The 15301-nt window shown below is 36.9% G+C and overlaps 1 protein-coding gene across 1 annotated transcript in view; it reads right to left on the bottom strand.

Annotated features, from left to right (window-relative positions):
- Nucleotides 1-15301, bottom strand: part of Dhc64C (dynein heavy chain, cytoplasmic) — a 164518-nt gene that overhangs the window by 30017 nt on the left and 119200 nt on the right. Inside the window, exons 66-80 of the mRNA XM_089644258.1 lie at nt 15155-15256; nt 14455-14554; nt 7666-7864; nt 5371-5488; nt 4921-5136; nt 4559-4714; nt 4221-4394; nt 3727-3891; nt 3293-3429; nt 3053-3213; nt 2651-2793; nt 2196-2264; nt 1742-1918; nt 1006-1119; nt 179-285 (exon numbers count right to left, since the gene is read on the bottom strand). Coding sequence (XP_089500384.1) covers nt 179-285; nt 1006-1119; nt 1742-1918; nt 2196-2264; nt 2651-2793; nt 3053-3213; nt 3293-3429; nt 3727-3891; nt 4221-4394; nt 4559-4714; nt 4921-5136; nt 5371-5488; nt 7666-7864; nt 14455-14554; nt 15155-15256 — 2138 coding nt within the window. The remainder of the gene's footprint in view (nt 1-178; nt 286-1005; nt 1120-1741; nt 1919-2195; nt 2265-2650; nt 2794-3052; nt 3214-3292; nt 3430-3726; nt 3892-4220; nt 4395-4558; nt 4715-4920; nt 5137-5370; nt 5489-7665; nt 7865-14454; nt 14555-15154; nt 15257-15301) is intronic.

Here is a 15301-nt window from a genome sequence, read left to right as displayed (position 1 = left end):
TAAGTGCTCACGGAAACTATGTGTAAACCGTCTCCGCTTTTAAAAAAAAATACACTGCTGATTAATTTCATTGAAATATTGTCTCTTCCAGAAGGATCATTAGTCCAAAATCGACAAAGAAACCTTTTTGTAATACAGAAATAATTACGAATTAGTAAATGAAAAGTTTTTTTTTTACCTTGTGCTCAGCCGAACCATAGCTTCCTGTTGTTCAATGCTGAGCCCGTCCATTGCAGTTGTGACAGATACGACTCCTTCCTTGCCACGAAGGAACACTTGGAACTCCTGCAACAAATATCAAATTAATACAAGAAATCATTTGGTGTATTGAAAGTCATTGAGTGTTCCACAAGGAACCGACTTGGGACCGCTTTTAAAAATGATATTGTAAATTATGTGTAAAAAAAAACATGTGAGCATAGAACTTTTGAACTTATATGTCTTAAACTAAAAGAAAATTACATACTGATAAAAACGTGAAACTCTTATTTTACTATCTTCTCGGGGCAATTTTTCGAATTCAGGTATTTCACAAGGTACTGACATAGGACCACTTTTAATAATAATTATGTATATTAATGTTAAAAAATTGTAAAACACATGGAAATTGAAAACTCGACACTTAAGTATATAGAAAACCAAATGACACAAATGCTACCAATTGTGTAAAAGAAATAAGAATCAAAAAATTATTTAATTTTATTTTTTACATATTCAGGTATTCCACAGGACTTGGAATCACTTCAAAACATCAAAGTGATTTTGAAAAACGGTTCGCTGTGCTTTAATGCAAAACCGATATGATCCTTAGTAGCTGAGTGGTTTCAAACTGTTGGGTTTCCACCCAGGCTTTGCGGGTTCAATTCTTTGTTAGCTCCTCCATCATAACACAACCAATATTTTTACAATTATGGTACTAGGAAGAATTCAAATATTGTCAGGTTATTCATAACCAGGGAATGTTTGAAATTCTTTAAAAAAAAAAACGAATATAAAAAATCTTACCTGCTCGAGATGTTCTTCTTGTGGTCTACCCTTAAGGTGAATTCTACACAATAGCAGAGCAAAGGTCAGTCTGTCGGTATGGAGCATACCACGAGCAACTCTTTCGTAGCAAACCTGCAACAATTAATTATTTATAAATACACTTTTTAATCATCAGTCGAGAAGATATCCAGAAGATCATCAGATGACAACTTAGGAATGCCCATGGCTGCACATAACAGGGTGATTGTTGGTAGATTTCTGGTCACCTGACTTCTACATGAAGACTATGATGACATCTCTTAGAGAGCCAGGTTCCCTCCTTCAAAGACAGTACCCTCAAAGATGATTTAGGCCAAGAGAATAACTTTACTGTTGAGGGCTGCTATTTCTTTTATAAGTAGATGATGAAAACCTATAATGATGAATAATCTGCAGTAGGAGAAGAACAATAAAAATACGAAGATCATCCACTGGCTTTGGGCAGTTGGAACTCTTGTGGGGTAATCATATAAAATAAAAGACAAAGAAGAATATACAAGAAGCAGTGAAGCAGTGAACCATATTACCTGGACCCTGAGTGCCTCCTGCGCGGAGTTAATACAAAAAATAAAAAGCCAAATGAAATATCTCAACTAGTAAAATACATACAAAGAATCATAGTCTCTAAAAACAGAACACAAAGGAGACGGTGAATAAGACAAAGAAGAAAACGAAGAAAAAATAAAGAAAAACATAGAAGAATTGGTGAACCTACCGAGAAGAGATCTCCGGTGATGAAGCCCAGTCTCTTGGTGTAGTCGGTGAGGCCGTTGAGGTTTGCATTGTTGAAGAGCACAGAGCCAAACACCTCCAGGAACATTTTGAGGGAGTACTGGTACAAGAAGTGCACCTGGTTGAGGGACTCCATGGTAAAGTACATGCTGCTGCAAGCCTGGGGACAGAACAAAAATTCATTAGTATTGATTAAATTAAAAAATAAATTAATTAAAAGAGGTCCTAAGTCTGTACCTTGTGGTACATAATATAATAAGGAGCTTTTTAAAAAAAATCATTTAAGTTGTGGTTAGCAATTTATCACCTTCTTCTAATTTTCATTGTTTCGAGGTAGCTGAATACCAGTATGGTAAACTAATAATTATTGACACCCAAAAGCATTCATTATCATTTTATAAGGGCATATTATGCAAGGTTTGTATAAATATGTTTACCTGAGAGAGAGGCAGATACTGTTGGCTGACTGTCTCTATTTCTCCAATGACCTTGTCTGTCTCTTCCACCTACAAAATATAAACAATTAAATCATTAATATTTAACAAAAGATTAGGTTAGGTTGGTTGGTTTATAATGCTTGCAAAGGCTTTAATTTTAGACATTCACAAAACAATTTTGGTAAATGCCAGGATTTGGAAAAACCAAGAATTCATCAATTTACAGGCTTTTATATTTCTTCTTCTTTGTATGGTGCTGAACCAGATGCGATATAGTGCGGTCTACGTCTTCCGAAAGAGAGAGAACACTGGCAGTTGGATCCACAACAAGGTGCTTATTTTTCACGTCCAAAGTCTGCAACTAAGATCGCCACGACGGGAGTGCTTATATAGTAACATATATATTAACAATAATAATGCCTTCCATTCAAAACCAAATAACCAATAGTTCCTACCTTCTGTCCAATGTCAGCTGCCTCCTTCTTCAGAGTTTCCAAAGTGGCAATTACAGAGTCATCATCCAGGATCTTGCCCTTGGCGTCGTTCAAAGCCTGCAGCAGGGACTTCTCTAACTGTCGAAGTCGCAAATGGAACTCTCCTGCAAGTACACACACGGGTCAATGTCATTGGAACGGGCTGACGGCAAGTAGCACAAAATTATAAAAAGGTAGAAAATCTGAAACTCTCAAATCTGACCACAGACCAAAGAAGATATCGCAAAATCTGGATATCATTTTTGAGCCAGAGGCAAACCAATCTTTTTGGCACCAAGTTTCACTACTTCATAAGTGGTCACTGTGAAATATGGAGGTGACATTACTGTATGTGTACTGGATAAAATACTGAGTATAGAATACCTTGCAGTTTGAGCAGGTCAGACCTCTTCTCGTCAATGTCGGGGCGCTCCGCCTTCAGCACCTGGTTGAGGCACTGACTCTGCAGCGAGGATCTGGTCACCGTGAAGTTCACGAAGGTCACTCGGGAGCAGATGTCCGGAGGGAACTCCACCGTGGGGTCCCTGAGACATAATGTACGTTATAGAGGATACAAGGCACAAGGGTCAGTGGGACTAAGGTATCTTCTATCATAATAATCACCTGGTGCTGAGGAAGATGACGAACGAAGGACTTAAATCAATGTCCTGGTCTCCGAGGGTGATGAGCACTCGGCCCCCGGTGCGACGTAGCTCACGATTGAGCACAGGGTTCAAGATGGGGTCATAATTCTCCACGTCCTAGAGGAAAAAGAACTAATATTTTGAAATGTACATGGATATTGAAGATGGTAAAGGTGTAGATCAATCAATACATTCCTTAAAAATGTCGCTCACAAAATTTTGTTTTTGTCAGTTACAATCTTTTGTCATCATGGCGCGACATCAAATTGCTCTTATCCACAGAAATGTGGTTGGAAAGTAATATTATATCCATCACAAAGTTAAATCATAAATCTCATTCCAGCATCAATTTTTTTTGCAGCATTTAGTTTGATGGACAAAAAAAAAAGGATAATTTATAAAATAATATCTTACCTGGACGAGAAGCGGGTTACCGAACCGAAGCGCAGACTCTAAGTTCTTGCGGAAAGAGTCGTCCAGGAAGGAGGTCTTGGTGATCTTGCGGTCCTTGAACTCGTTCATGATGAACTCGGTGGCCTGACCTGACGGGTCGATGATCAACGGGTAGCGGTTGAACCTCTGGAAGTTGTGATAATCATCTTAGTTAAGTCAATACTCTCAGTATATATGATAGTTATCTACTAATATAATGCCATGCATTCAGAATCGAAATGTTTCTTGAAATAGCTTTAGCATATCATTTCCTCCATGGATGCCATAGACCCACTTGCTCCAGAAGTGTTTTAGAATTACATATGCAATTTTATGGTGGAGATTCATCATTTGTTCAAAAAAATAATATTGCTTTTAATTTTAGATTTTTTTTTAAAACAGGTACTAAAGATGATCCTTGGCGAAACCAAAAAAACTCTGAAACGGTCCAAATTAGAAACAAAACTTGGCCATACCTTCAGCATGATGGCGTTCTCCGTGCACAGGTCATCAGCGGGCAAAGCATTGGCTTGCCAGCGGAGTCTCTCATCAGGGTTGGACAGGTACTCCGTCCTGGCGATATCCTGACGGTAACGCAGACCTGCTTTCTGTAGGTGGATAACCCAGGTGGAGAATAGACTCTGGCGGTACTGAAACAGACAAGATACAATATTAATATTATGAAAGTTGTGAATCATGAATAACCGCATGGCTGACCGGTGTCTCAAATTTATTGGTCGAAAAGTTAGAAACAACAGCCATAAATGTCACAATATGCAACACTATGTCACAGAATGTGGTTTTGAGAACTTACGTGCTGGTCGAAATAGCCTCCGTACGCAATGAAGGCGGCTGATAGCAGCACGTCTCCGACAATGGTGGACATCTGCGAGCGGAACGTCTCTGAACTACCTTCCCAACGTTCTCTCTCGATGACCAGGGACTTGAGCAGCGCGATTGAACGGTCAACCTAGGAAATATTAAAAAAATTGCATTAATAAAACGGAAATATATGAGGATGGTCCCGCTTCATAACTGAGTGCATAACTTTGTAAGTGCATAAATTTGAAAGTGCATAGCTTTGAAAGCTCATAACTTTGTAAGTGCATAACTTTGTAAGTGCATAACTTTGTAAGTGCATAACTTTGTAAGTGCATAACTTTGTATGTGCATTACCTTCCCCTGCACATTCTCCAAGTCACTCTTGATGGCCTGCGCCTGCGCGATGAGTTGTGCGTATTCTTCCTTGTAGGCGGCGATGCTGCGCTCAAGCTGCGTGACCAGCGCGGTCACCTCCTCTCCCGACGCCACGTTGGTAGCGGCGCGCACCTCGAGGGCGCGTAGCTCTCCACGCAGCGGCTCTACGCGCTTCAACATGTCTGCGTACTCTATCTGGAATGATACACATGATTAATGCAATTACGTATTACAAAGTCGTCAAACTCTGCACAATAGCGCTGCAATCGGGGTCAAATGATATCAGGAACGTTTTAAGCTACAGATGCAGTTGGCGGCTTCGCTAGTGTAGATTTTGGTAATGTTATTAATTAAATAATATGGTAAATGTACATATATTCAACAATTCAAATTTATCGCTCAAGAATTGTATTGAAAAGTTGTACATACCTGAGCAATGGCCCATTTAACCATGGGACCACAGGCCATACTGGCGCGATTCACCTTCTCAAAGTTGTAGTCAGGATTGCTCATGTATCGCGTGTTCATCTTCTCTCTGACGTCATCGCTGGGGCGGTATTATTTGGGGGAAGGGAAGAAGAAACAACAATGAGTAAAAATAAAATTTAAAAAATTACGACACTGTTTCTTTATGCTACGAGCATTTTTCTCACAAAATTAAAAAATAAATAAAAAAAATACTAGGCACTTTAATTAATAAGGAATTAATTGATTGCTTCGGTTCATACGCTATAGCTTAGGGTTCAATCTCAATTCCTATAACAATCTTACTTTTTTATAGAACAGATTTTAATTTAGTATTTCTGAAAGTAAAAAAAGAATTAATTTGACTTTTAAAATTAATTTCACTGCCCGATTTAAAATAAGCTTTTCATTAATTAATAAAATATATAATATTAATTTAATTAATTCATTTAAAAATAAATAATTCATGCTGTACAAACTTTACATACATATAAAATTTTCCCATCACCAAAAGTAATATAAATAAAATATACATATATGTAAGTCAAAAGTTATTTTAAAGAAAATATTATCATATAATGGTATTGAGTTTGGGAGGCGGGTTCGGGTACCGCCGCCCCAGGAACCGATAATTGGATCTCAACACCTCTGCCGTAGGTCACCTCAGGTGACTTAGCAGGGGTGCCCGGGTTCATGGGCGGCGGATGCATCTGGCACCAGTTACCCAACGCCTCGCAACACAGCGAGAGGGATGGATTCACGCATCCGATACTCCTGGACGCACTTACTCCCGGATACCTATCCATCGTTATACCCTTTTCCTTTCTAAAACTTCCAATCATTCCTTTTCTTTAAAACACCCTTCCCCCGTCATCTCAAAATTTGACACAGACTTGATGAAAATTATCCTCCTGGATGAAGTTAATTTGAAAAAAAATCAACAATACATATACTATATTGAATTAATGTTATAGTCGTATGATTACTTCCATAAAATATAAATGTTATACAGAAAATGTGTGTTTGAATAACCTGACAATATTTGAATTCATCATACTACGATATTTATGGTAGAAAAACATTGCATGTGCAATGACGAAGAACTTAGCTAACGGAAAAATGAATTTACAACACAGCATAGAAAACTGATTTGTTTTGTACCACTTGGCTACTAACTCATCTATTTATCAATGTTCCAATCTGCAATCTTCCGAGTGTAAGTCTAACACCTTCACCACTAAGCCACGGAGGTTGCATAGATAATAATGTAATCCAATGATAGTGGAAAAGTATTGATTTCACATTAAATATCAATACTAGAATTTCAAAAAACCCAAGTTAAAAAAAATATATAAATGACCCACAAATTAATAACTAAGTATGATTACTACTTTTGTAAAATATAAATGGCACCAAGTAAAATAAATATCGATAAACCAAAAACTACATATAAAATTCTTAATAAATCAGAAGAAAATGATCCTTTTAGTAAAATACTGCGTAGCAACATTGCATAAAACCAAAACATCACAACCTAGACAAGTCCCAAGATCAATCTAGATATATAACTATGAAAGTAGGTAAGTTGTATAACAATTAAGATAAGTAATATTACAATCTACATAAGTAATTTCTCAATTCAGATAAGTAATATTGCAAACCAGATGAGTTATAATGTAGATAAGATCCAACCTGGATTAATATTACAATCTAGATATGTAATATCACAATCCAGATAAGTTCTAATCTAGACAAGTAATATCACAGCCCATGTAAATAATTTCCCAAATCAGATAAGTAATATCACAAACCAGATGAGTTGCAATCTAGATAAGATTTAACCTAGAGCGTAAATTATGAGTAATATTACAACCTAGATTAAGTAATATCACAGCCTAGACAAGTAATATCATGGCATAAATAAGTAATTTCCCAACTTAGAGAAGTAATGTCACAAATCAAAAGAGTTACAATCTAGATAAGACCCAACCTAGAGCATAAATAAGTAATACTACAATCTAGATAAATAATATCACAGCCTAGGCAAGTAATATCCCAGTCTAGATAAGTAATATCATAATACATAATAACTTTGATAAGTGCCAACCCAGAAAGCTAATAACACAGTCTAGATAAGTCCCAACCCAGCAAAACATCACACAAGCAAACTGAATACACCGTGTCGCAATCGGCTTCACTCAAAAAACATCAACACATCCTCGTCCTTGGCTCCGACTTCAAAACAAGGCTGAATCTCACGTGATGTCCTCGGTGCTGAAGTTGGCGACGATGCTGTTGATGAAGTTCTCGCGCATGATGACGGCGCGGATGGCCTTCCAGTCGGTGGCGTTCTCGCCCAGCAGCAGGCAGATGGACTCCAGGGCCACCTTGACGATCGCAGGCGGGTTCGCCATCGAACGAACTTCGACTAGGTGCTGTTTCTTGATGGACTTAACAGCTGTTGGTGATGATGTGAAGTTCGTTTGAGTTGATATCAAAGTTTGATGGAGTCGTCGTCCATGTTTGATTGTTCAATTGAGTTATTAAAGATGTTCCAAGGTGTTGAATATATCGTTGTTGATATTTGACATTATAGAAAAATCATCGTTTGATTTCGACATTCAATGGTAATGTTGTTATATGGTTATAACAAGGCATTATTGTAGTTTTTCAACAATTTACAGCACATATTTGTGTTTTTTTTAGACAATTTTTTCATCACGTCATCATTGAAAGATCCATTTATTGTCATATGATGAGCATTTCATGTCAATATTGAGTTTTTCCAAGAATATTTTAATATTGTCAATTTCACAAGTTTTTATCAAACGAAAATGTTTAAAATTGTACATTTTTTATTGTATTTGAAAATTTTATCATAATTCAATTGCCATCAAGCGAAGAAAAGATGTTATTTAAGACATCAGTCATAATTTGATTGATTTTCGTCAATTCGTGTAGAAATCCAAATGTAGTAACCGAATCGTCGAAAGTTTACAGTATGTGTGTGTTGTGTGTGTGTGTGTGTTAAAGATTTTGACCAATCAGCAGGCAGCGTTCCACAACCAATAGCGGGCGGCGTCCGTCGTGCAGCGGCCAATGGCGGTGCAGATAGAGGCGGGCGGGAAGACAGAGGGGGAAAGAGAAAAAAACAACTGTGTGAGAGAGGAACGACACGGCAGGCTACAGACATCCCCGACACGGCGCGTGCAATACGGCGAATGTCAACTGTTGTGACAAACTGCCAACGATTGTGACGAGCCAAAATTGAAAATTTTAGCAAAGTCAATTTTGTCACAAAATTCTTCCGATTTTGATATTGACTATAGAGATGATAATATTCACCAATTTTGACAAGTGACTTGTGACAAACTTATGTCAACGATTGTGACGAGCTAGCGCCCCCAAATGTAACTAAATCATGCCAATAATTGTGACGAAATATGCAAATATCACAATTTCGCATAGAATTCAGCCAATTTCGACATTGACCATCGAAAGGATAATTGTGTTTACCAATTTTTTAAAATAGCCAATCTGTCAAATGCTTATTTTAAAATAGGCCAAGAATGACAAATACCTATTTTGAAATATACACCAACATTGGCCAAATTTAACATACATTAATTTGAACATTGGCTGCTTTCGAAGTACGCCAAAGATGACAAAAGAAATACTAGATATACGCCAATATTGACAAATGCCAAATTGACAAATGTAAATAATGACATTTGGTATTTAGAACATTTGCCAGTTTTGACATACCCACCTCAATCATGATAAATGTCAATTTTGACCTATGCCAATTTTGGACCGATTATTTGTAAACCTGACACAAAACACAAGTAAATGGAGATTTATATAATGGTGGGTGAAAATGTGCATTGCGTAATTAAGCGTATTTCAAATGTTAAAGATTAGAGCGCACATATTGCATACGTATGTCGAGGATGCCTGTATTCAATAATATATACATGCTTCATAGAGGTTATCACACATAGGACATACACAATATACACGGATGATTTTTCAACTAGCCGCAAGTCAACTGGGATTCATGCTGATCGACTTTGAACTGTGGACATGTGACGCTTTCACCAAACAAACTGAGCGATGGCTAAGTGAAAATGCAACTAAAGGCACAATTATTAATGCGACTGAGCAACATTAGAGACATTAAACCGCTATTAGGCCCAGTTGTTTGGCAGAAATTCAAATGTAACATTGTCATCAAATGACCATTCAGCGCCATTTTGTTTTTATGACATTTAAAAGTTCCCCGTTAAATGCAGATTCTAGGTGCGTTTCGGCTTTTTAACAAATTATTGAAAAAGCTGACAATTTTAACAACATGATAGTTGTCCTCTTCCAATTTTAACAACATGATAGTTGCCCTCTTCCAATTTTAACAACATGATAGTTGCCCTCTTCCAATTTTAACAACATGATAGTTGCCCTCTTCTGATAATCACAATTAGTTCAAAAGCTGAAACGGATGTAGAATCGACATTTAATGGAAACCTATTAGCTGTCAAAAAACAATGGTCATTTGACGACTATGTAACATGTGAATTTCTGCCAAACAACTGGACCTTAGTTATGAACTGTCAAATTGACATCAAAATATTGAAAGTATGTTGTGAGACTATGCAGATCCAGTCACTAAACATACCTAAAGCCATTTGAAGCATCTTTTCGATACTTAATGACGCCGAGGGTACCTTACACTCTGTCATAGCATAAAAGCTCATTGAAAAAATAATGATAAAATATAATCGATTAATTACTTTATTATAGAGTTTTTTTTTTTTTTAACTTCGCCTTGGCTCAATTTTGATTGGTGAAAGCAATTATTTAAATACTTTTTTTGCAAGCAAGTTGAAAAATCATACTGAAGTCAGTAGACTGCCATATTTTGCAAAGATTTACTAGACCAATTAATTAATATTGTTAGCCCTGATGATAGCCAACCTCCAATATGAGATTACCTCCACAAAGCATCCCCAAAGATAGCATGGGCCCCCCGTGTGGAGGTAATATATAAAAAAGGAGGTGGTAGCAGCAGGAAGAAGGTGAATTGTGTTATGTGATATTAAACGGCACAAACTCAGTTATAGCTATTTTTTAACTGTTAAAAAGATTATGTTATTTAGATAAAAGTTAATTAATTTTAATAAAGAGTTAATTTTATTAGATTTTAATTAATTGGTCGTATAAACTCTTCGCCATGGCAGTATTTAAAGTATAATTTTTAATGACATTTCTGTCGCCGGCGAATTTTTCTATGCTACCCAAAGCATTTACGGCATCAAACACACAAAATTTATTTAAAAAAAAATACAATTTAAAGATATTTTCTATTATTAACAGTATCTCCTGTGACAGTTTGTTATGAAGTTGATTATATACAGTATGTTTCACAGTCAAAATGCGAAAAATCAAGGGTGATGAATTCTTACCTAAAACTCAACCAATCAGGCTAATTGGTTCGCTTTTGAGAACAATTCATATGGTCTCACAGAAATCGTTGTATCTCCCTTACTCTTGTGACGAGAAATATGATATAAACGGTGTTAGAAAGAGAAAAAAAACTACAATTTATATTGACAGAAAAATTTCAAAGTACATCTCTATGAAACCGTATGAAGTTTGACGGATTTATGAGAATATATAATTTTAATCACCTTTCAAAAACAGTTTTCGAGAATATTTTGCATCGGCGATCAAAAAAAAATAAAAATTAGCAAAAAAATTTTATGATAAATAATACTCAATCACCCTTTGAAATTTTACAATACAATATTTTGTTTTTGAAAACTTTCATTTTACAATGTATTATTAATTTTTTACAATTCGCTACCGGTTTCGACAAATCCGTTCAAAAAAAAGAGTTACCGGGTTGTATTATATTTTTTTTACAATTTTGTGTGTTCAATGGCATAGAAAAATGTACAGCATTGCAGATCAAGTATTTAGCATAGCAAAAGGTGGTTATGTTATCAAACAAAAGTGGGTAACGATGACACAGGTTTAATAATAATAATATTTAACAAGGGTTAGGTACAGATGACACCCGCGGCCCCGGTTAACGCCTGTTTACGGCTGAAATACAAGTCTATAGAATATAATATAAGTGATTAATTTGTATGTATACAAAACAGCGCTGACGTTTGATTGTGCGGTAGAATGGGGATATATTGTTTTAATATATATATATATATATCTGTTATGGTTAAGGTTTTCACGGGTGTAAGGTGTAGAATGATGTTCTCGGTTTACCCGCGCAACGTAGTCCTTAAAAGGACTTTTTAATTCCTGACGTTTCGGACAGAGCTCACTGTCCATCTTCAGAGACCTTACGTCCTGAATTTTGTCTCAAACTGAACGCTTTCGCGTGTCTGTTCGGTACAGAAGTCAAGATACAAGTCAAGAAGTTGTTTGAAATTTTTTACACAGTGCTTCATGAAATTTGTAATTTTTCTCTTCAAAGTCTAAATAACTATTTTCTGCTCACATTGTCATTTCCATCATGCGCAATTAAGCTTTGAAATATTAATGATTGGGGTTGAGAAGTGCATAGATATTCAGTTCTATTCAATAAATAATCGCTTTCACTAGGGCGATACTGAGATTATCTGTGCGACTGTTGGAGAGATTTCGTTGCGCCAGACACACTTATCTAATAATCTATCACTATACTAATAATCCAAAAAAAAATTCGATCCAAATTTTTTTTTTCCATCGAAGATTTCAATTTTTTTTTCTTTTTTCAGCAACATAAGGGTTAAAAAAAACTTTTGGAGATAGGTCAACGCATCAATGCACTTTAAAATACATTAAACAGCTGATATTAACACCCTAGTGTTCGATTTTTAAACAGTTTACTACAAAAATTCAACTTGGGACTCGATTTACTCGAAAATGATGGTTCAAATAAAAAAAAAGTTGGACAAAATCGACTCCTTGTGTGATTTAACAGTTTCCCACTTGTACTACAAGATTCTGGACACTGTGTAAAATCAAGATATCTAATTTAGATAAAGAACTCGGGAGAAAAGAAAGTTTTTACAGATTTGTAGTTTACACAATCAATATATTCCCGCAATCCCGCACAATCAACAATCCCGCATTCGTCCAAACAAGCCGTAGCATTATCATCCGTTAACACGGTCAGTACGTGATCATGTCGGTGCGCAGGCCCACGATGGAAGCGATGAAGTTCTCCTTGACCACGGTGGCGCGGATCTGTTTCCAAGTGCTGGCCTCCTCGCCGAGCAGCAGGCAGACTGACTCCAGGGCCAGCTTCACGATGGCGGGAGGATTGCCCATGGAGCGCACTTCCACTAGCTGCTGCTTCTTGATGGCTTGCACGGCTGGTGGGGAAGCTCGCAACGTGAGGATACGATGGCCAATTGCGCAAAGCCACACTTTCAGACATGCTCGTCAGAGGTTAAGGCAACTAAATACCATTGATGCCACATTTTCAGACATACCGAGAGACTAAGGCAACTCACCGGTACTGATGCCACAACTTCGGCCACACTGAGACAGTTCACAAGCATTGATGCCACACTTTCAGACACTCCGAGAGACTAAAACAGTTCACTAGTCAATACTAGGCTTCAATAAGCCGTGCTGGGAGAATAATACAGTAAACAGGCATTGGTGCCACACTTTCAGACACACTTGGAAAATAAGACAGTTCATTAGCATTTGTGCCATACTTATAAAGAGAATGATATAACATTTTCAGACATACTGACAGTTCGCTAGTATTGATGTCACACTTTTAGACATGCTTTCAAGTGTTAACGCAGCTTACTACCATCGATGTCACACATTCAGACATGCTATAAGAGTTGCCAGCTTACAATTATCAATTATTGATTGCCACACATTCAAGCTTACTATCAATGACGCAACACTTTCAGACACAATTGCAAATATATTACTATAGTGCATTGCAATCATAGAGACTTTCCACAGAGACTTAGCCAAACTTTTTCACGTAATTGCAACAGCTAAGACGGCCCGCTAGACTTTATACCACACTTTCATATGTGCTAGCAAGAAATGAATTTGCCACACTTTCAGACATGCTCACCAGATCATTGTATCTCAACAACATAACGGATAGCCACATACATCCCATGTGCATTAGATTATTACTATCAAGCACATGATGATTGCAAAATTAATTCAATCAACATTAAAACAAAAACACAATCAAATTGCAACATTAGTACCTTGTCTATGACCAATGTGACCATAGACAAATAGGAAAATCATCAAACAACAAAGAACAAACCTGTAACATACTCATGCCAACATCGGACAGTGACAAAGAGCGAACTTATCAAATAAAAAATTAGCCACTATCATTGTGTAACACTGGCATTTGTCTATGATCAATTTAGACAAATCTAAATTTTCTTTAGCCATATTGCTCATAGACAAATAGGAAAATCTTAAAACAAATCATGAACAACATATAGACTTATATATGCAGTAGGGGGAGTCACAACCATAGATATTGGTGGAAAAATATAAACATTAAACAAAATGTTTTGACTCGCTGCACAGAAAAGCTTATATATCTGTAACATTTGTATATTGTCCATGACCAATATAACCATAGACAAGTCAACGAAAGCTTTTAATAAATTTTGTCTGTAGCCATATTGCTCATAGACAATTAATAAGTAAAAACAACAAATTTTAATCATGAATCACCTGCTGGTTTTGAGTGTGACCAATATAACCATAGACAAGTAATTAACAACATGTTTTTGTTTTTTTTTTTTCTACAGCCATATTGCCCACAGACAACCAGTAAAACCTTCAAATTGTGTAACATTGGCACATTATCAACGACCGATACAGCCATGGACAAGTTAAAAAACAAAATGTGTTTGTTTTTATTGTCTATAGCTGTACTGCCCACAAACAAACGGTGATAACTTTAAACGGCAATCAGTTTAAATGGTGTAAAACTAGAATATTGTCTATTGACGTGCGTATAGTTTGGCTCTATGGTTGGAGTCCTACCTTGCTGTGCGTCAATAACGGCAGGTTCCACGAGAGCCAAATCCGCCATGACGTCTTTGCGTTTTGCCTCAATTTGGATGGTCTGTTGAGCTAGTGCCACCTGTGGGATAAAATCGAAAGCTTTGTATTGGTAATGTGATTTGTGGAACTGTATTTTCTCTGTAAACGCTTGAGGAACAATTGGATTTGCTTTTGTGAATGTGGTTATCGCACAAGAGTTCCAGCTATCCAGACAATCACAATTTTTGGAGAAGTTGTGGCTGTCTAGACAATCACAATTTTTAGGAATGTTGTGGCTGTCCAGACAATCACAATTTTTGGGGAAGTTGTGACTGTCCAGATAATCACAATTTTTGGGGAAGGTGTGGCTGTCCAGACAATCACAATTTTTACGAATGTTGTGGCTGTTCAGACAATCACTATTTTTGGGGGATGTTGTGGCTGTCCAGACAATCACAATTTTTACGAATGTTGTTGTGGCTGTCCAAACAATCACAATTTTTACGAATGTTGTGGCTGTTCAGACAATCACTATTTTTGGGGAAGTTGTGGCTGTCCAGACAATCACAATTTTTACGAATGTTGCTGTGGCTGTCCAGACAATCACAATTTTTGGGGAAGTTGTGACCGCGCTCCTCTTTCGCACATCGATCCTGTGTAAAATTTTGATTGCTAGATACAAATAGCCGGGTTGTCTCACCTGAATCTCCTGGGACTGCATCTTCTTCTTCTCAGCCTCCTGCTGGTCCTTGACCATCTGCTTAAGTTTGGCATTAGCAGCTTCGTTCTTCTGTTGCAGCTCCTGTATCAAGAATAACATAATTGGTTAGCATTTTTACATGTTCTT

This window comes from Hesperophylax consimilis, chromosome 20 (genome assembly GCF_061612785.1).
Source record: "Hesperophylax consimilis isolate HC1 chromosome 20, BYU_Hcon_1.0, whole genome shotgun sequence".
NCBI classification, from domain to species: Eukaryota; Metazoa; Arthropoda; class Insecta; order Trichoptera; family Limnephilidae; genus Hesperophylax; species Hesperophylax consimilis.
Note: the sequence above shows the minus strand (reverse complement) of the source record. Positions and strands in the feature narration are given on the sequence as shown.